The sequence below is a fragment of the Schistocerca gregaria genome, chromosome 5 (assembly GCF_023897955.1).
Source record: "Schistocerca gregaria isolate iqSchGreg1 chromosome 5, iqSchGreg1.2, whole genome shotgun sequence".
NCBI lineage: Eukaryota > Metazoa > Arthropoda > Insecta > Orthoptera > Acrididae > Schistocerca > Schistocerca gregaria.
In genome coordinates, this window is record NC_064924.1 from 57,801,539 (window position 1) to 57,824,784 (window position 23,246).

General features: G+C 41.1%; 1 protein-coding gene across 1 annotated transcript in view; it reads left to right on the forward strand.

The window, feature by feature from the left end:
* The window catches only part of LOC126272039 (uncharacterized), a 131,990-nt gene that overhangs the window by 34,970 nt on the left and 73,774 nt on the right, over nt 1–23,246 (forward strand). Inside the window, exon 4 of the mRNA XM_049974553.1 lies at nt 13,449–13,643. Coding sequence (XP_049830510.1) covers nt 13,449–13,643 — 195 coding nt within the window. The remainder of the gene's footprint in view (nt 1–13,448; nt 13,644–23,246) is intronic.

Here is a 23,246-nt window from a genome sequence, read left to right on the forward strand (position 1 = left end):
TGGTGGACTGAGAAATGCCGCAACACGATTTGTGTGTATAGACTTCCTCTCCATGTCTTTGAATATCATCTCACAAAGGAGAACTTTATTAGTCATAAACAGTTGTGCACATAATGTTGTCGCATTATCAGAGATAGCAAAAAAGCTAGTTGAATTTCTCTTACTAATTCTTTCAGTAGTTTTACTCTCTCTTCTGTTGTTTGGGGTAACCTACATTGGATTTCTGGAAACAAGGTACATCTCCTGATTCCTGGCCTGACTGTAGCGAACAATGTCACTGTGGATCCTGTTGATATTTCCAACACCTTGGTTCTATACTTTGCAGAGATCTCAAGCCCCACCCATTACCATCCCGCCTTCCTACCTCAGAAACAAGAGGAGGCGGCTTGGGAGATATCCTTCCTCTCTCAGAATCACAAATGCTACAATACTGTTTTTACTATGAGGGAGTTCGAACATGCTCTCATATTATCATGATCCTCCACTCGAGGACCAGACAATACTTATATTCAGATGTTGCAGCATCTATCTCTTGATAGCAAGCACTTTCTCCTTCATATGTATTATCGCATCTGGACAGACAGCATGTTTCCGAGATGTTGGAATGAAGCCACTGTAATCCCCATACCCAAGCCTGGTAAGGACAAAAATCTTCCATACAGATATCACCCAATTTCTCTCGCCAGAAGTGTCTGGAAGGTATGGTGGCTTGAGTCTTAGACTTTGCTAACAAATGCACAATGTGGATTTTGTAAGAAATGCTCTGCAGTTGATCGTCTCATCACTCTGTCAACGCATACTATGAACAATTTTCAGTGGAAATGTCAGTGCTTAGCTCTGTTTTTTGATTTGGAGAAGGCTTATGATACCCGCTGGAGGCCAGGCGTCCTCTGTACAATGGACACGTGGGACTTTTGAGGCTGTCTGCCCCACTTTGTGTGGGAGTTTTTAAAATACCATTTTTTCAAGGTATTGTGTGTGGATTCACTTTGTCGAACACCTTTATTCAGGAGAACAGGGTGCCTCAGGGCTCCGTGTTGAGCATAGCTCTATTTGGCATAGTAATTAACCCTGTCGTGGACTATCTCCTGCCAAGTATCTCACGCTCTCTTTTTATCGATGACTTTGTGATCTACTGCAACTCTCAATGGACCTATTTACTTGACCAATAACTTCAGCAATGTCTTGATTGTCTTTACTTGTGGAGCATTGACAAAGGCTTCTACTTTTCCACTGAAAAAACTGTGTCTGTCTGAATTTCTGGTGGTGTAAGGAGTTTCTTCCACTGCCTTAAAATGTTGGTTCTGTTGCTCTTCCATTTGTCAAAACCACAAACTTCATGGGGCTCAGGCTCGATAGCAAACTCTGTTTGGCCTTCCACATATCTTATCTGACAGCACACTGCACTTGATCACTAAATATCCAGTGTGTTTTAAATGGTGCAGCATAGGGAGCAGATGGGAGAAAATCCTCCTCCACTTATACCACTCCCTTGTCTGATCAAAAATGGACTATGGGTGTCTCATTTACTCATCTGCACAACCGTCTATTTTCCGCCATCTCAACACAGTCCACCATTGAGTCATATGTCTGGTCACTAGAGCTTTCTACACTAGCCAGGTTATGAATCTATATGCAGATGTTGCCAAACTACTGTTGTCATACTGGCATGAAGCTATCCTCAGCAGATGTGCATGCTATCTATCCTCTGTGCCAAACCACCCATCCTGTGCGTTCCTTTCTTAATGACTTCCTTGATTGCCAGTACGGGGTAAGTGCAACTTCTTTGTTGCCTCCAGGAGTTAACTATCGTATACTGCTTCAGAAGCTTAACATTATGCTACTTGCCACATTCCTGATGGGTGAGAGCCCTTTGCTGTCTTGGCTTCGTACAGAGGTCTGCATTCATCTTAGTTCCCTTCCCAAGGACACCACTCTAGATTCAACCTATCACTGTAAGCTTCTTGAACTTTGCACACAACTTGGAGGCAGCACCTTCGTCTACACTGATGACTCTTAAGGCCGGCCATAGAGTTCGCTGCGCCTTTGTCATTGGCAACAAAAAATTTAAATACTGGTTTCTAGAACAGTGCTTGATTTTTACTGCAGAGCTTTCTATCCTCTTATCAGGTCACCCAGTACATCTGATGGCACAGGCTTCTCAATTGTGTATTATCTTCTGATTCACTTAGTGCCCTCCAGAACCTCTGTGTGCTATATACATACCACCCGCTAGTCCAGCAAATCCAAGACTGCTGCCATTCGCCAATGTGATGTTCATGTGGGTCACTGGTCACGTAAAGTGTTTGGGAATGAAGCTGCCGATGCTGCTGCCAAGGCTGAAGTCTGACTGCCTAGGCCTTTTAGCTGCTCTGTCTCTTCAGGTGATCTCTGTGTTGCCACATGTAGGAACATGGTGTCACTCTGGTATGAACACTGGTCTCCTGTATATTGGAACAAACTGCAGAAAATTAAACACCTCCCAGTGGCTTGGACAACTTCCTCTCTCCCCTTTTGTCATGAGGAGATACTTGTTGTTAGGCTGTGTATTGGGCACTGTCGTTTCAGTCACTACCATTTGTTAATTGGAGACCCCACACCACTCTGTGGTTATTGCAACCAACCATTGACAGATCACCATTTTCTGACCCAGTACCAATTTTATAACCGTTTACGCTTTAATGTATGTTTGACATCTGAAGTATCATATATTTTAGCAGGTACAGTACAAGCTCTAGATTGTGTTTTACTTTTTTATTTGTCGTAGTAATATGGTGAAAGAAATTTAATTTTCAACCATTTGCGCAACTTCCTCAAAAGGTATTCGATCATTTTCAGCAATCATTTTACTCCAGTCGATTAGGCTCAAAGTATTCTCAACTTCAAATTCGTTAGGTAATTGACTATTTTAAGTTACGACCTGGGAATTTGCCACCTCAGCTGTTTTGTGCCATAAAGCAATAACCAACAACAGGTTCAAGTGTAACCATCTCCTGAACCCATTCATAAAATTGTATCCGTTGATCTGGGATGTCATCAGTAAGCTATTCATATCAGCCTTGGAAAGTACACAAACACACTTAACATTTCTTCAAAATACATAGGACACTGTTAGCATCTATATCACTCTCGCATGACCCTTGTCATGAAGATTTGTTTGGTAAACTCTGAAGCAGTTCTAACACAAAACATGTCAGAACACTGTTGCAGAAGCAACGAAAAAAGCATGCCAAATTCAGAAGAAAGCAAAATCCTCGAGACTGGCTAAGTTTCACAGAAGTTTGAAATTTAGTGCGGGCTTCAATGCGAGATGCTTTTAATAGTTTCCACAATGAAACATTATCTCAAAATATGGTATAAAACCCAGAGAGATTTTGGTCATATGAAAAGTACACCAGTGGCAAAAAAACAGTCAATACCATCACTGCGCGATAGCGATGGAAATGTTACCGATGATGGTGTCACTAAAGTTGAGTTGCTAAATACAGTTTTCCGTAATTCCTTCACAAAATAAAAAGAAGTAAATATTCCAGAATTCGAAACCAGAACAGCTGTTAGCATGGAGTGACATAAAAGTACATATCTTAGGTGTTGCGAAACAACTCAAATCACTTAAGAAAGGCAAGTCTTCCGATCCAGATGGTATACCAGTCAGGTTGCTTTGAGTATGCAGACACAGTAGCACCTTTCTTAGCAATGATATACAACTGCTCACTTAATGAAAGGTCTGTTCCTAAAGACTGGAAAGTAGCACAGGTCACACCAATATTCAAGAAAGGAAATAGGAGTAATCTGTTGAATTACAGACCCATATAACTGACCTCAATTTGGAGTAGGATTTTGGATCATATACTGTACTTGAACATTATGAATCACCTTGAATAGCCAACATGAATATTGTTCTTGTGCAACACATGAAGCAATGAGTGCTGTCGACAAGGGATCTCAGATCGAGTCCGTATTCTTAGCTTTCCAGAAGGCTTTTGATACCGTTCCTCACAAACGACTATTAATCAAATTGCGTGCATATGGAGTATCATCACAGTTGTGTGACTGGATTTGTGATTTCCTCTCGGAGAGGTCACAGTTCATAGTGATAGATGGTAAATCATTGAGTGCAACAGAAGTGATATCTGGCATTCCGCAAGGTAGTGTCATAGGCCTCTACTGTTCCTGATTTACATAAATGATTTAGGTGATAATCTGAGCAGCCCCCTTAGATTGTTTGCAGATGACACTGTAATTTACTGTCTTAGAAAATCATCAGACAATTAACTCCAATTACAAAATGGTCTAGAGAGAATTTCTGTATGGTGCAAAAAGTGGCAATTGACACTACACAAAGAAAAGTGTGAGGTCATCCACATGGGTACTAAAAGAAATCTGATATATTTTGGGTATACGATAAATCGGACAAATCTAAGGGCTGTCAGTTTGACTAAATACCTAGGAATTACAATTATGAGCCACTTACATTGGAAAGACCACATAGATAATATTATGGGGAAGGTGAAACAAAGACTGCGCTTTGTTGACAGAAGACTTAGAAGATGCGACAAACCCTCTAAAGAGACAACCTACAATACACTTGTCCATCCTCTGCTGCAATATTGCTGTGCGGGATGGGATCTTTACCAGGTAGGATTGACGGACGACATCGAAGAAGTGCAAAGAAGAGCAGCTCGTTTCGTGTTACTGGGCGATAGGGGTGAGAGTGTCACTGATATGATACGCGAGTTGGGGTGGCAGTCACTGAAAGAAAGGTGGTTTTCTCTTGATTGTGAATTGCAGAGTAACCATGTAGATGCAGATATAATTGTGAACTAAGAATTCATTACTTGTAGCTGTGTGTCGTCATTCTATTGGCCTTTATTCACATCACGCAGTGTTCAATGAAACTCGAATTTGTCTTGTAGAGGTGAAATTACTAACATTGATGGCGAATTAGTCCTATACTCACGTCTCCATTATCTGAGACACAGCAACATTCTCAAACTAAGAGTAGCAGTAAACCTACTTGCATTCTTGAAGCTCAAATGCATGCCTGCCTTGTCAATATTACTTTCAGTGCACTAACTGGATTGCACAACTAGACAGACAATTCTGATATCATCTGTTGAAGAAACATCGTAATACTTTGTGTTAGAAATTGAACCGTGTAGGTAGGAAAATAAATTTTCTGTGAAAGTTCAAAGCATGTGCAATTTTCTGACACACCTTTTATATTCATAAAGGATGATTGGACTCCATTGTCTGTAGTTTTCTTTTCCCACATCTGTGATATGGTTTGTGATGGCAACCCAAAGCAAGGACCAGCTACATAGAATTTTTTTCCCTCATTTGTATCAGTTTATTTGCCTTGTACCAAAACACTTTCAGAGGTTTGCTCCCCTATTATCTTTCCTCTTGTGTATTTTCCATTTTCTGTGTGTTTCTTTATTTTTACTGTATCTTTGTGTAATTGCTTGTCCCCTTCCCTCTCTTCTGTTGTATTTCTCTGTGATATATAATATCAAGTTATTTTACAATTCTGTGTTGTCTGCCTTTCGTACTGTATTTTTTCGCCGGTATTGGATATAATGTTACTCACATACTTCACATTCCTTCTGCTATATACGAGGGTAATTTGAAAAGTTCTTGGAATGGAATAGAAAAAAAAGTACTTACATCACTGAAACTTCTTTTATTTTTCAATGTAGTCTCCTTGTAGGTTAATGCACTTGGTCCAATGATGTTCCGGTTCCTTGATCCCATCTCGAAAAGGAGTTTCCTCCAGGGCTGCAAAATAGTTACCAGCTCCGGCTCTCAATTCTTCATTTGAAGTGAATCTTCATCCACCAAGAAAAATATTCAGTTTTGGGAAGAGATGAAAGTCGGACAGAGCCACATCAGGTGAATAAGGCGGGTGTCGCAACAATTCATATCTTATTTCATGTAATTTTGTCACGATGACAGTACATGTGTGCGGGCGTGCATCAAGAGTCATGGCACCCATCTTGCAGATAATTTTTTCATTTCTAATTCTTCAATTAAAATGTGATACACCCTTTCAGATGACATCTGGCAAATGTGAGCAATTTCACCCACTTTCAAACGGCGATTCTTCATGACCATTTTGTGCACTTTTGCAATGATTTCAGGAGTAGTGACGCATCTTGGCTGATCATTGTGGATCATCTTCTAAGCACTCCAACCAAATTTAAATTCGTTTGTCTACTTGGCAACAGTTGATTATGAAGGAGCAGAGTCCCCCCAGTGTGTTCTGGAAATCAGCTTGAGTGTCCCTTTCTTTACGAAGTACTTAGTCAATGCTCAAATCTCGATTCCCGATTCTCTCCCCCCCCCCCCCCCCCCCCTTTTGCAAATCGCTATGTGGGTTCAACAGCAGAGCCATGTCACCGCCGCATCTCTCTTCCAAGTGCACTAATGTGGCACGTGTTTTCAGGCAACTGTCCAGTGAATGTCATGTGAATAACTCGTGCTATCGCTGACCTCTCATGATTCCGAGAACTTTTCAAACCACGCTTGTATGTATGTATGTATGTATGTATGTATGTATGTATGCTTGGTAGTACTAGAAAATGGACAATGTTAGTGTGATCTTAATGAACCTCGAGGCCCAGGGAGAGGCTAGTGAGTGCCATCAATTGCATAACATCTCAAACTGGCTGCAAATTTTAAGGTACTGTTGGGCACAACACAGCAATGGCATGTTTCAGGGAGCAAGTAGTGGGCACATTTTTCTTTGAATTAGGAAGCTACACCTTTCTTGTAGAAAACATTTTGTGTGTTAAAATTGTTTCTGTGCTACTAATGAAAAGCATTTCTATTATGGGGTGCATATTTTTGGAAATGTAAAAAGAATTAATGACAACTTGCTTTTATTTACTGTAAAATCTGTATATCTTCATCTATTTTAAATCATGCCAAGCCACGTGGTCTGCTTCATATTTTTTTTCTGTTTCATACTGACTTCCTCGTTACTTTTGCATTCGCTTCACCATATTGTGTTTGAAGAGTTGGGTATTTGGTTCATTGGTGAAATACACTATATTATGGTGTCATTATCGAGTGTACACCTGAACATTTACAGGGTTTATCAGATTGAGGGAGAGGAGATGGAGAAGAGGCTTCTGTTATGCTTCGTAGTATCTGTTCAATGGATTTGCTAATTGCCAGGTTTCCGTATCTTCCTGTAGGTGCTTATCATGTGATGGTGTGTTTTGTATGTGGAATGTTTCCTGAAGAGTGAGATATTGCTTGTATTCATTTACTCTGATTATTTCCTGTGTTATTCTGTTCTTGCTAGTCAATGACATTGCTATGTGATGTCATCTAACAATTGTGAACCATTCTTTTATTTGCAGTTCCATGATGTTGTACTTAGTTTTCTGTCAAAACATTAATCACACCACGTTTGAACAAAAATGAATTGTGCAGTATTGAAATGGATACACCCAGGACTTGTGAAATAGATAGTATCGAATATGGAAAACTGGATTGTAGTGTACAGACAAATAGTTTCCAGTGATTGCCTATGTTGTTGGTATTACAGACATGGATGGAGAAGTCTTATTTACCATGTTTCTTCAGATTAAAATAATATTGCTCTAATTAGACAGAGCTTATCTATAGACGTAGGAAAGCCAATCCTCCTAGGGGAGTAAACCCCAAAAAGTCCAGGTCCTCAAAGTCGGCGGTTTGGTGTGACGCTAACAACCCCACCCCGGAAAAAAGTACTGTTGTGGATACTCTACACATGCCTCAGAACGGAAAGGATTGCCTGTTGACAACCCGGCAAGAGAAATGGCTAAAGAGAAGGAATACGAATATTCGGACAGCCACCTGGAACATGAGGACATTCAAGAGACCTGGCAAGCACAAGAAACTGTGTAATTGACACAATTGTGAAATTGTGTATCAAGTAAAAAAGCAGCAATACAAGAAACTAGATGGAAAGCACAAGGAATGATAATGTCGGGAGAACATTTAATGATGTATAGCGGTGGAGATACAGTCCTTTATGGCACTGGTTTCCTTCTACATAGACCGGTAAAGGCTAATGTAATTGTTTTTACGGCAATAAGTGACAGAATGTGTTCTTTAAGGATAAGGTCAAAATTTTTTAACGTTACAATAATGAATGTCTACACCCCAATGGAGGAGGCAGATGAAGATGCAAAGGATATATTTTATGCCAAATTGGAAGAAGAAATAGGTAAAATTGAAAGGCATGATGTGAAAATAATACTTGGAAACCTAAATGCAAAAATAGGGAAAGAAGAGGTACATAGAAGTATAGTAGGAAAGGAAAGCCTACACAACGACAGTAATGATAATGGGCTCAGACTGATAGACTTCACAAGTGGGAATAACATGATAATAAAAAGCGCCTATCACCCAATGAAAGATATTAAGAAATGCGCATGGGTATCTTCAGATGGAAACACAAGAAACCAAATAGATCACGTGCTCATAGACAAAAGGCGTGCATCAGATATTATGGAAGTTAGCAGCTGCAGAGGGAGACACAGACCTCTACTTAGTACGAATTAGATATAGGCAGAAGATAGATTTGGTAAGAAACCAAAGGAATAAGATAAGAATGAAACATAATATACAAAGACTCCAAACAAAGGAAATACAGGAAGAATATAGGAAGAAACTAGAAGAGATATTGGAAGCAGGAGGAAACACAGGGAATGAAGATAATGTGGAAACTAAACGGGAATTGTTGAAAACTGCCATTAGCGTAGCTGCAGAAGAGATACTGGGGAGAGAGCAACGCAGAAGGGTGGTAAAGTGGTTTGACGAAGAACGCATAATGACAATACACGAGAGAAATTAAGCGAGATGGAGAATGTTGCAAAGGAACATGAGGTTAGCAGAAGTACCAGAGCTAGAGAAAGTGAAGAATTCTATCAAGAGCCTAAAAAATAATAAAGCAGCAGGAGAAGACAGCACAGGGGCCGAATTATTAAAATATGGGGGAAAGAAAATGGAGGAGACAGTCCATGAATTGATAAAGGAAATATGGATAAAGGAGGTAATACCTAAGGATTGGAACATGGGAATTATCTGCCTGTTACATAAGAAAGGTGACAACTCATAATGTAGCAATTATTGTGGAATCACTCTCTTGGACGTAACATATAAGATATTTAGTAAAATTTTAGCCTCCAGACTTGAAGGGATGATAGAAGGGATATTGGGGGACTATCAAGCTGGATTTGGGAGGAACATATCCACGATGGATCAGATATTTTTATTAAGACAAGTGCTGTAGAAGTTTTATGAGTATGACAAGCAACTACATCAGTTGTACATTGATTTTAAGCAACAGCCTGCACAGGAAGAAAATTATACAGATCGTGAAAGAATTTAGCATCCCACTAAAAGTGGTCAATTTAACAGAAATAACAATGAAAGCAACAGTGTGTAAATTAAGAATAGAGCAAGAACTGTCTGGTGAATTCAAAGTACAGAGGGGCTACGTCAGGGAGATGTAATCTCTACAATGCTATTTAATTTAGTTTTAGGAAAGGTGATGTGGCAAATGCTGATAAACCCAGGAGGAACAATACTTAATCGACAAGTTCAAGTGGTAGCATATGTGGATGATGTAGCATTAATGGCAAGGAATGTAAGGGCACTAAAGGATTCGTTAGAGGAAGCAGCAAGAGAAGTAGGTTTAGAAGTAAACATAAACAAAACAAGGTATCTGGTGATGGGGGAGCTCAATATAAATGGAAAAAAGAATTCAATAGTAATGAACGAGAAATAATATGAAAGAGTGAAAACATTTAAATATTTAGGTTCTGTAGTAACGGAGAACAATAAAGTAGCAGTAGAAATTCAAGAAAGGATAGCCAGTGGAAATCATTGCTATTTTGCCTTGCAGAATGTATTTAATTCCAGGAATGTTAGTAGGAATACAAAACTCAAAATATACATGACCATATTAAGACCTATAGTAATATATGGATCAGAAGGCTGGGTATTGACATTAGAGGAGGAGAACTGGTTGTTGAGATGGGAAAGAAAAGATACTGAGGATTTTTGGAGCAGTGAGAGAGGAAGATGGCTGGAGAGTAAGGACAAATGTAGAACTACAAATACTTTTTGGACTGATGGATATTGTTAAAATTAAGCAGTGAAGAATAAAATAGGCAGGACATGTACAGAAAATGCCAGAAACTCGAAGTGTCAAGGAAGTTTTCATGGGAAAACCTGATGGGAGAAGCAGAAGAGGTAGACCCAGGAAAAGGCCGCTGGACGATACGGAAGAATATCTAAAGGCAATGCGAATAAGAAATTGGAGGAGGAAGGTCATGGACAGAGAAGAATGGAGGCAGATGATACAGGAGGCCAAGGTTCTTAAAGGACTGTAGAGCCAACCAAGAAGAAGTCAGAGCTTATTACTCATTGTAAATTGAGAGAGAATGAGATACACTGTGTAATATTCCACAATCTGTGACTGTGTTCAGTGCATTCCACCCACAGATTGTAGGGAAACTTGTCAGCTGCTCTGTTGGCAGACTTTCATAATCATAAACCGTATTTTGTTGTGCCAACACCTCAGGGTTGATAATTTGAACTCTATTGTTAGCCACAACAGCCTTTTCTGGTTCCTGACTTCAGTCTTTGACGCTAATAAGTAGCTACCCACGACTTACCAACATGCCTTCCACTACAGTTATGGCTCAGCAACTAAATCGTATTTATAGGTGAGTTATTTATTTATATGGTTCGGTTACTTAACTATTGTGCTAAGGCACACGAACAGCATTACATATTCCTAAAGCAGTTGTACAACACTATGTAAATGTTACATAGCCTTCAGTTAGCAACCACTAATGCAATGTATGGTGATTTCATTTGTCTACAAAATTGTAGCTAAACAGGCCACTTCCGATGGTTATTCCTTTCTTTTTGTTCTTCTCCATGGCTGTAGAGGCTGTATGATGTTGGTACACATGCTGACAGATGACTTCTCAGTAGCCCTATGATGTTGGTATACATACTGACAGATGGCCTCTCAGTAATCCAGCTGAGAGTTAATTGCTCTTCCATACTGCCAGTAGACAGCACTACTTGCCCTCTTAACCTATAGGTATATGAAACAACCGAGAGACGGAAATTAATTTACATATAAAACATCTAAGAAATATACAAATTAGTTTGTGTAAATGGTATGTTCTTAGCACTTTCAAACAGTGAACCACCATAACCTGAAGGCCCAAACAGCTGACTAATATTTGATTTCGTTTCTGGCTATGGTGATACCATCACCTCGTGTCACTAGTGACGAGTCTTGTGTGGAGCAGAATGGTCTTTAATGGAAATGTTGCAGCATTTATAGACATTATTTAGCCTGTGTAGCCTCTTATTTTCAGTGATATGATGCAGCTTCCACTGATAAGATTTTCCTCGCACAAAGCTGTTCATGTCAAGTCTTCAAAAATTTGTGGTTTATGAATATGAAGTGCCCTATTTTTATTTTACTATTCCTCCAACTTTAGTGCTATTAATTCTCAGGATATGTTTAATTTCTTCATACACTAAATAACTTAATACAGTCACTTGGTATTACTTATGCTATTAGTATTAGCTGTCTGTGTTCTGATTAATCTTATACAGCATAAAAACATTTGAAAAGTCTTCAAATGCTTATACAGTTTTTTGTTTCTGTTGTTAGGTACTGCCACTGTAACTGATGAAATGTGATGCCTCCCACCACAAGGTTTTTTTCCATATTTTTGTTATGACCCACATTATTCACCACCTGACGAGAAAATAAGCACAGAATAGCTATTGATTACTACAGTCGTGTGTATCTTATGTCAGAATGATTACCAGTCTGTGTGGAACGAAATGTACTATGATACCTGAAATTATTACATTACCTCCTTAGCTGTATTGGCCAGCTAAAGAATTATCATCCTCCCATCCACCTAGCTGCTCTTATTTATGACATTGTTGTCATTTAAGGTAATTAATGTTATTGATAGCTCATGTAGTCCAGTTTTTGCAATCCTGTGTTACTCTTCTTTCACTAATTTTGAGTTCAGGCCCATTGTGTCTTTCAGTATGTTTCAACACATTTCTCTTAAAGTTTCATGCATGCTTTATTGTTTAATCTATTCAGATGTGCCAGTGTGGTTATTCTCTTCTGCCAAATGTTGGAAAGCTTCATAGTTAGGTATCCAGCTTCCGGCACTAAGCAGAACATAGATCAGGCTTTGCCAACTGGTGGGGCAATGTTTTACTGTCCAGTATAAGATGTGAATTATGTAAATTTTTAATAAGACACATTTTAGTTTCTAACATGAGCAGCAGTAATAATCAGTTGGCAGACAGTCTGTACAGTGACTTCTAGAAACCTCCCAATGCTCCACAGCTCACACTCGACATAACAAATAAGCAAAGATGTAAATATGGTTCTTTCACAGTTTGTATTTTTCTGTATGTGTATGTTGATAATACTCTCAGTTTTGAACATTACACTGGAATGTAAATGTCATTGGAAAGTGAACTTACAAATAGTTCACTGCATTTGTCTTTAATTCTAGTTGACGAATTTTGTGATTGATCATGGAGTTCAAATGTTCAACTACAAAATGCAGCAGTTTCCATAAATATGAACACTAGTTTGTATGAAATTCCAATTTTTTAGTTGTTACATCATTTTCTTACCCTCTTTTGTCAATTGCCAATCTTCCTATATATGGTGAATATTTTGTGATTTAACCCTACCACTTTTGTATAATTGACATTGTAATTATCCCAACAATGGTGCAAGTATTCTCCTATTCCCAGTTTAAATTGTGGCTCATGAAGTGGCACTAATCTAAAATAAAATCCATGACATTACATCAGTGGAAATTGCACTTTTGTAGTTTAAGATGCCACCCATACTTAGTTTACTACTGTGTAGATCATTTTATGTCAGATTTTTTTTCTTCTCCAAACAGAAAATGTTGAAATTTTTCCCTCCTGCTACTGTGTAGCCTATTTCCCATCAATTAAACACACTTTCTTGAAATCAACAAAATTAAAGGTATATAAATCAATGAAATAATGTCAACTGAAAACGAAAATGATATACAATAAAAATATTCTTCAAAATGTTCTTGTGACTTCTTGACTACACAGTGTATGCTTAGAAATTGGTGCTTTTGTATCTGATATTACAAATTTCACATTAATTTCAACAGAAGATATCAGATAAATAAAATTCTAACAATTGTTGAAACTGTTTACATAATCTTATTATTTCTGTTTTAAATATTAAATATTTCTGTAATAAGCCAAATCAGTGTCTCAACTGATTCCATGGAGAATCTGAGAAAATAGCTTTTTTACATCTGATGCCAGGTCTAACTACACTCTTATAAGATAGGTTCTAGAGCAATGTGCCTCACAGAAATTTTTCTTTCTTGTTTCAGATTTCATCCGTTGCTTGCCTTGCCTGCCTGTGTTCTTCGGGTACAGTGAAAGTGGGACTCTTTATGCTTCCCTTAATTGGCCGGCTTCGCCTTATGATGTTTGTGACAGTGTTCAGTCTTCTAGTGACGTGTTTGTTTATTTTCCTGGACATATCACATATTGTGTATTTCTTTCCATTTAACTGGGGAAAAGTGGTGAGTAAGGGCTCATTGTAAATGTGATACATCTTTTCATCCCCAGTTTCTAGATATTTATCCAACAGTGAAAGCATCTTACGTAGTGTTTGTAATTGCATTTGCTTAATTTGTTTTGAACCATATAGATTTTGTTGAGAACATTGATTTTCATTTCTGTTTCTGTTATTTTGCACTTCTACACTTTTAATTGCTCTTACTTTTGTATTTTTTTTTAAATGGAAATAAATGTTTTTATATATATCTTCCAATTTTATTTAATGTCTGGAATTATATCCCATTTATGTTCATGCAACTCGTTAGAAGAAATAGTTGCACTGTGAAATGTAGTATTGTGAAATGACTATGCATCACACTTTAGTAGAGTTACCACCTATTTCTGTTCCTGCTCCTTCTCCTCTTTCTGTAACCCAAGTTAATTACAAAGTTTTTGTTGAAGACAAGCTACTTTACACCTTCTGCACTTCTAGGTCTATATGTTGTGAGTTTAAATGTAAATTGCACGTTTTAGTAACAAGGCCTCATTTCATTTTGAATGTCTTGTAGCATGTTCTGCTTTGATTTTGTTTCTGAACATCCAAGTTATAACTGAAAAAGAAGTTTTTGAAGCCGCATATAATAACAGTTTTTATTAAAGTAACTAAAGTAACTAAGCAATTAGAGTTTACGGTAAATTGAGTTCATGGTTCAGAGTAGTTTCAGGGGTAAGACAAGGCTGCAACCTGTCTCCACTGTTGTTCATGTTATTTATGGATCATATGTTGAAAAACAATAGACTGGCTGGGTGAGATCAAGATATGTGAACACAAAATAAGCAGTCTTGCATATGCGGATGACTTAGTTGTGGTGGCAGATTCGATTGAAAGTTTGCAAAGTAATATTTCAGAGCTAGATAAGAAATGTAAGGACTATGGTATGAAGATTAGCATCTCCAAAATGAAAGTAATGTCATTAGGAAAGAAATATAAACGGATTGAGTGCCAAATAGGAGGAACAACGTTAGAACAGGTGGACAGTTTCAAGTACTTAGGATGCATATTCTCACAGGATGGCAACATAGTGAAAGAACTGGAAGCGAGGTGTAGCAAAGCCAATGCTTTGAGCGCTCATCTACGATCTACTCTCTTCTGCAAGAAGGAAGTCAGTACCAAGACTAAGCTATCTGTGCACCGTTCTATCTTTCGACCAACTTTGTTGTATGGGAGCGAAAGCTGGGTGGGTTCAGGTTACCTTATCAACAAGGTTGAGGTTACGGATATGAAAGTAGCTAGGATGATTGCAGGTACTGGTAGATGGGAACAATGGCAGGAGGGTGTCCACAATGAGGAAATCAAAGAAAAACTGAGAATGAACTCTATAGATGTAGCAGTCAGGGCGAACAGGCTTAGATGGTGGGGTCATGTTACACGCATGGGAGAAGCAAGGTTACCCAAGAGACTCATGGGTTCAGCAGTAGAGGATAGGAAGAGTCGGGGCAGGTCAAGGAAAAGATACCTGGATTCGGTTAAGAATGATTTTGAAGTAATAGGTTTAAAATCAGAAGAGGCACCAATGTCAGCACTGAATAGGGGAACATGGAGGTATTTTATAAGGGGGCTATGCTCCAGACTGAACGCTGAAAGGCATAATCAGTCTTAGATGATGATGATGATGATGATGATGATGATGATGATGATGAACTAAGTCTGTTACTAGATTTTTGTTCACTTTTTGTACACCTGTGTGCATAGTAATAGATTTCTGGGAGTGACTAAATTTTTTGACTGGTTTTGTAGTCTAGCTTAAACTTGTGCCAGTGCTTTTACCTCCCTGTCTTTATTCCTGTGAAATGAGTGCATGTTACCGCTCCTGCACATTGCCGTATTATTGTTATTAGCTCTTGTGACCTTTGGTTATGGAACCTCTCAAGTGCAATTAATCACAGTTTGATTTACAAATAAATTAGAACATTAAAAATACAGGTATTGTATAGTAAAATTATTTATCTCGTTTTATGAAATGCCTGTATACCTCCATATGATCATACTGGTCACAGTACTATTTTTCAGTCTCCATAGACAAGTCTCAAATAAGGCATTTCTGAGAGGTATTTCAGAAAGGTTTGAGAACTTTCCCTTTTAGCCCTCTTAGAACTTTTCTTCAACCTGGGGAGAATACTAAGGATGAGGTGAATTGTACTACAAAGATAAAAAAATTATCACTATTTTTGTTGGAAGAACACACACACACACACACACACACACACACACACACACACACACACACACACACAGACAGAGAGAGAGAGAGAGAGAGAGAGAGAGAGAGTGTGTGTGTTAGTTTTGGAGGTGACAATGAAAGTTGCCTTACCTTGAGCTCCTCAAGGAATGCAAAATGTTGAAAAGAAAATCAAAATACGAGGGTGGTTTGAAAAGTTCCCAGAATGGAATATATAAAAAGTACTTACATCACTGAACTTCTATTATTTTTCAACGTAGTCTCCTTGTAGATTAATGCACTTGGTCCAACGATGTTCCAGTGCCTTGATCCCATTTTGAAAAAGAGTTTCCTTCAGGCCTACAAAATAGTTGTCAACTCTGGCTATCAATTCTTCACTTGAAGTGAATCTTCGTCCACCAAGAAAAATTTTCAGTTTTGAGAAGAGATGGAGGTCTGACGGAGCTATATCTGATGAATAAGGTGGGTCTGGCAACAATTCATACCTTAGTTCATGTAATTTTGCCATGGTGATGGCACATGTGCTGTTGTGCATCAAGAATCGTAGCACCCATCCTGCAGATAATTTTTTCAATTTTAATTCTTCAGTATAAAATTTTATACAGCCTTTCAGATGACATCTGGCAAGCGTGAGCAATTTCACACAATTTCCTGCCCCCCGCCCCGTCCACCCCCAGGGGGCTCACTGTTCTTTCATGAGTTGGTGTATGGTGCACATGGAGCCCCGAGCTATTGCAGCTCATTCTTCATTCCCTAGCTGTTTTTCCTTCTCCCTACGCCTCCCTCCCTATCCCTGCTCCTTTCCCATTGCCACTTCCTGCCGCTCTGTTTTCTGATGTATGTCAACCTGGCTATTTCCCTGGTTTCCTGTATTGCTTGCAATTTCGTGCCTTTTGCCTGTTTTTTCACCCTTTTGGTGTTTTGTCTCCACTTGATATTTGACCTCCACTTCAAAATTTTCTGTTTTTAGTGTGAGCTATATAGGGAAGAACTCCCTCCCTAGCATCTACGGTGTGGATTCCTCTCCCCCCCTCCCTTGTCCTCTCCCTTCCCCACTGTAGCCCCCTTCCACCCTGCTAGATCACCAGTACGTGTAGCCAGTCCGTGTGCTGGGACTGTTATGTACCCATATGGCTGAGCTGTACATCCCTCCACCTATGCGGTGCTTTCGCTGCTTGCATTTTGGGCATATGTCTTCTCGCTGTATGGCAGACCCTTTGTGTGGTGACTATGTTCATGAGGGAAGCCCTTGGGTTCCGCCGCATGTGTGTGTCAACTATGCTGACAGCCACTCCTCTCGCTCGCTGGATTGCCAGACTTACAAGACAGAAATAAAGATACAAGAATAAAAGTCCCTGGATCGCCTGTCTTACACTGAGGCATGACAAAAGTATAAGAGACTCTATCCGGTGTCACTGTCTTCAAATTTTGCCCCTGTTATTTCCTTTCCTCCTCCTCCTCCTCCCCCCTCGTCCTTACCCCAACCCTGCCCCACCTCCCGTCCGACTACCCTGTAGTTCCCACTACCTCCCATCAAGGGGTCACTCCCACTCACAGGCAGAAGTAGTGCCCCCCTTCTTTGGCATCTGCTGGTGATAAGGCTCTCTCCCAGGAACCCTCTCCCTGGTGTCTCTCAGGCCAGAAGACTCTCACCACCACTCGGCCACTAGGTGCTCTTTCTGTGTGCCCCAAGGTCGCCTGCTCTCTTTCAGTCCCCGATCTTGTAGATGCTTGTACTCCCCCTGTGTCCTGCCCTCCTCCATCTCAGAAAGAGAAGAAGAACAAACATAAATCCCCAGCAGTACCAACTCACCTCTCGCAACTTGAGTCTGACATCCTATTTTTGAATGTCACCCCATCCTTGGCGGTGACAACTACTGACAAAGTGACCTGACCTCCTCCTTGGCTCCTTCAGGCCTACCTTGGACTCATGCCACCCGATCATCCAGTGGTACCGCAACAAATACTATCGTCATCTAATGGAAATGCAATGTCTTGTCTCCTCTTATTCTGTGTTCTGTCTTGTTCTCCAAGAAACACATTTCCGTGATGACCACTCTTCAACTTTCTATGGTTATTGGGAGTTCTGTTGAAACTGTGCTGGCCCTGGGATAGCATCTGGTGGGTCTGCACTTTTGTTCACTCCGATGTCATTAGTAACTGGATCCCCCTACGTACCATCTTGGAAGTGATAGCGGTTAGAGTGCAAACGACTCCGACAATCACCCTTTGCAATGTCTACCTCCCTCCAGGTCAGCTACTTGATTATGATGCACTATCTACCTTAATCCAGCAACTCCTGACCCCATTTCTCCTCCTTAGGGATTTCAGTGCCCATCATCCACTGTGGGGGAGCTTCACTTCAATGGGTCTGGGTATCCTAATCGAACAACTTATCATGGACTTCTATTTGTATCTCTTTGACGATGGTTGCCCTGCCCACTTCAGTGTCGCTCATGGCACCTTCTCTGCTATCGATCTCATGACCTCCTCCCCTGTCTTTGTACCTTCCCTACATTGGTCATCCCATGATGACCTTTGTGACAGTGACCACTTTCCAGTGACACTATCGTTCCCCTGCTGCCTCAAGGCTGAGAGGTCCCCTCATTGGGCATTCCGCAGGGCCAATTGGCCTTTATACATGCCCGCTGTCCACTTTGACACTTTCCTCTCGAATTCCATTGATGTAGTCATGCAAGGCATCTCTGCCGCTCTTCTCCATGCTGCTAGCACTTCTGTCCCCCTATCGACAGGGCCCCCTTATCATCGGCCGGTACCATGGTGGACCAAGGACATTGCAGTCGCTGTCCAGGACTACCGACGGGCGCTGCAGCAATTTAAGCGACATCCCTCCCAGACCAACCTCCTCACTTTTAAGTATCTCCTAGCTAAGGCTCATTACCTTATTAAGCGTCGTAAAAAGGAATGCTGGGAGTGCTATGTTTCCTCCCTAGGGACGTATGCCTCTTTGTTGCAGGTTTGGTCAAAACTCTGTAGCGTTCTGGGCTGCCAGCAACAGTCAACTGTCCAGGGTCTGAACCTCCAAGGAGCTTTGTGCACTGATCCATTGGTCCTCGAGGAACAGCTTGTGATCCACGTTGTGATGGCATTGTTGTCTTGCTTCCTACCCTCCCACCTTTCTTCAGCAGGAAAACAGAATTGAACAGACCCCCTCCATATCATCTTACACCATGTTGAGCCCTATAATGCACCTTTCACTGAATGGGAATTGGTGCAGTCTCTTAGCTCTTCACAAGAGACAGCCACAGGCCCAGATTCCATTCTCAGTCAGATGATTCAACACTTGGACATTCCCCAGAGGCAACAGCTCCTCAGGGTGTTCAATCACATCTGGGTCACCGGAGCATTTATGTCACAATGGCAGGACAGTATAGTTATCCCTGACCTTAAGCCAGAGAAAACCCAATGACTAGACATCTACTGCCCCATTACCCTTGTAAATGTGCTTTGTGAAATGCTGGAAAGGATGGTCAACTCCGGATTATGTTGGGTACTTGAATCTCGGGGCATGTTGTCACCTTATCAGCATGGTTTCTGGGCAGGGTGATCTCCAACTGATCATTTACTCTTATTCGAATCAGCTATCTGACAGGCTTTTACTCACCGCCGGCACCTTGACCTACATAAGGCGTATGACATGGCTAGGCGCCATCACATTTTAGTTACCCTCCACGACGGGCTTCCGTGGTCCCGTTTTTATCTTACCGGCTCTTCTGGATTCAAGTTGGCACTTCACTCAGGTCCCCTCATATTGAGGAGAATGGTATCCCACAGGGTTCTGTACTAAGTGTCACACTCTTCCTCATTGCCATAAATGTGCTTGTGACCTCTGTTGGGCCTCTGGTTACCCTCGTGTTGTACGTTGATGATTTTTGCATCTGGTGCAGCTCCCACTTGGTGGTGTCAGCTGAGCGAGCACCAAGGCACCATCCGATGGGCCTCTGCGTGGGCCACTGTGCATGGCTTCCAGTTTTTCCCCTCCAAAACGCGGGTTATGCATTTTTGTCATCGATCCACAGTACACCCTGATCCAGAACTTTATTTAGGCTACCAGCACCCCGATGTTGTAGCACAGTCCTGTTTCTTAGGCCTTATTTTTGATAACAAGCTGACATGGCTACCCCACATTCTCCACCTAAAGACTACATGCATGCAGAAGCTTAATGCTCTTTGCCTCCTGGCCCACACATTTTGGGGTATAGACCGTTCCACTCTTCTCCATCTTTACCTTGCTCTGGTCTTGTCCAGACTCGATTATGGGAGTCAGGTTTATGGCTCAGCAGCTCCTTCCACTTTGGAACTCCGTGACCCTGACCACCATTGCGGGGTGCGTCTTGTTGATAGTCTCCTCACAGAAGCAGGAATTCCCCCTCTACACATCAGACAGAGCCAACTCCTTGTTTCTTACTCAGTCGCCATTCGCCAATTCTGTGACAACCATCCTGTGCACCCTGTGCTCTTCGCCAATGAGGGACGTCTCCCTCCTAACACCCACCCCCAGGTGGGATTTCCAGTTCTACCTTCTGCCGGAATCTCCATCTGCACTCACTGGACTGTGCCCTGTATCTCCCCCCCCCCCCCCCCCCCTTCTCCCCGATGGTGACTAGACGATGGATAGATTAGGACCGATCTCTTCCCCTCTTCTAGGGTCCTAAAGGTCTCTGTTGCTCCTATGGTTTACCAGCATCTTGTATGTGCCATCCTTACAAAGTTCCAGGATGCACCCATCTTTTACACTGATGGTTCTAAGACTACTGATCAGGTGGGATACTCTTTCTCGTCTCCTACTGGCTTGGAGCACCATTTGTTGTCAGGGTCATGTAGTGTATTTACAGCAGAGCTTCTACCCTTTCACAGGCCCCTCCTTTCTGTTTCTCAGGCCTTCCCCCATGTCGTCGTCGTCGTCGTCAGTCCTGAGACTGGTTTGATGCAGCTCTCCATAGAGCATAGACAAGAGCTTTCAAATGCCCCCATAAATGAAAGTCAAGAGGGTTAAGGTCAGGAGAGCATGGAGGCTATGGAATTGGTCCGCCTCTACCAATGCATTGGTCAGCGAATCTGTTATTGAGAAGCGTACGAACACTTTGACTGAAATGTGCAGGAGCTCCATCGTGCATGAACCACATGTTGTGTCGTACTTGTAAAGGCACGTGTTCTAGCAGCACAGGTAGAGTATCCCGTATAAAATCATGATAACGTGCTCCATTGAGAGTAGGTGGAAGAACATAGGGCCCAATCAAGACATCACCAACAATGCCTGCCCAAACATTCACAGAAAATCTGTGTTGACGTGATTGCACAATTGCGTGCGGATTCTCGTCAGCCTGTACATGTTGAATGTGAAAATTTACAATTTGATCACGTTGGAATGAAGCCTCATCCGTAAAGAGAACATTTGCACTGAAATGAGGATTGACTCATTGTTGGATGAACCATTCGCAGTGGAGGCCAATCAGGTGCTGATAGTGCCTGCATATACTGTACATGGTACATGGTACATGGTACGTAACACTCTCCATACAGTGATGCGGTCAACGTTACCTTGTACAGCAGCAAATTCTGTGACGCTGACATTAGGGTTATCGTCAACTGCACGAAGAATTGCCTCGTCCATTGCAGGTGCCCTCGTCATTCTATGTCTTCCCCAGTCGCGAGTCATAGGCTGCAATGGTCCGTGCTCCCTAAGACGCCGATCAATTGCTTCCAACGTCTTCCTGTCGAGACACCTTCGTTCTGGAAATCTGTCTCGATACAAACGTACTGCGCCATAGCTATTGCCCCGTACTAATCCATACATCAAATGGGCATCTGCCAACTCCGCATTTGTAAACATTGCACTGACTGCAATACCACGTTCGTGATGAACACTAACATGTTGATGCTACGTACTGATGTGCTTGATGCTAGTACTGTAGAGCAATGAGTCGCATGTCAACACAAGCACCGAAGTCAACATTTGGCCAACTGGCGGTGAATCGAGGAAGTACAGTGCATACTGACGAAACTAAAATGAGCTCTAACATGGAAATTAAGTGTTTCCAGATACATGTCCATATAACATCTTTTCTTTATTTGTGTGTGAGGAATGTTTCCTGAAAGTTTGGCCATACCTTTCTGTAACACCCTGTATAATCTATCTGGTACCTTCTAGTATCTCCAGGCTTCTTCCATGTATAGAAGTTAAGTTATGCTCTGCGCAAAATTCTACCAGGCGGCTTCCTCTTTCATTTCGTAGCCCCAATCCATATTCATCTACTATGTTTTCTTCTCTTCCTCTTCCTACTGTCGAATTCCAGTCACGATTGACTATTTTCATCTCCCTTCACTGTCTGAATAATTTTTTATCTCGATAGTTGGCATATAAACTTGTACTACTGTAGTAGTCGTGGGCTTCGGATCTATCTTGGCCACAATAATGCATGCACTATGCTGTTTGTAGTAGCTTACCCACACTCATATTTTTTTAAAATTTATTATTAATCCTGCATTACCCCTATTTGATTTTGTATTTATAACCCGTATTCACCTGACCAAAACTCTTGTTCCTCCTGCCACCGAACTTCACTAATTCCCACTATATCTAACTTTAACCTATCCATTTCCCTTTTTAAGTTTTTTAACCTACTTGCCCAATTAAGGGATCTTACATTCCACACGCCAATCCGTAGAACGCCAGTTTTCTTTCTCCTGATAACAATGTCCTCTTTAGTAGTCCTAGATATAAGGTTCCATTTTAGTATTGGAGCAGAGGTGGGTTGGTTGTGGTTGGGACTCCTTTTGCAGTCTTCATGGTCTGTGACCCCATGACTGCCCTCCCCCCTTTTTTTTCCAGTTTTTAGATTTGGTTTCATCTTTTATGTTTTTACTGTGTATGTTTAATGTTCATTCTTTTATAATTTGACTCCTCTGCTTGAATCAGTCCACCTTTAGCAGACCCTCTTTCTTACGTAACCCACTTTGGAATCGTGGGACTGATGACCTCGCTGTTTGGTCCCATACTCTCTGAATCAATCAATCAATCAATCAATTTTGTGCACTTTTGCAATGATTTCTGGAGTAGTGACACATTTTGGCTGATTACGGTGTGGATCATCATCTAAGGTCTCCTAACCAAATTTAAATTCGTTTGTGCACTTGCCAGCAGTCGAATATGAAGGAGCAGAGTCCCCCAGTATATTCTGGAAATCAGCATAAATGTCCTTTACTTTCATACCTATATTTATGAAGTACTTAATCACTGCTTGGCTCTTGATTTTTTCCATCTTTTCAAATCACTACGTGTGTGCAACAACAGAGCCACGTCATCGCCTCAGCTCTCTTCCAACACAGATTAATAATTAGGTACAGAGCAAGTAGTGCAACGAT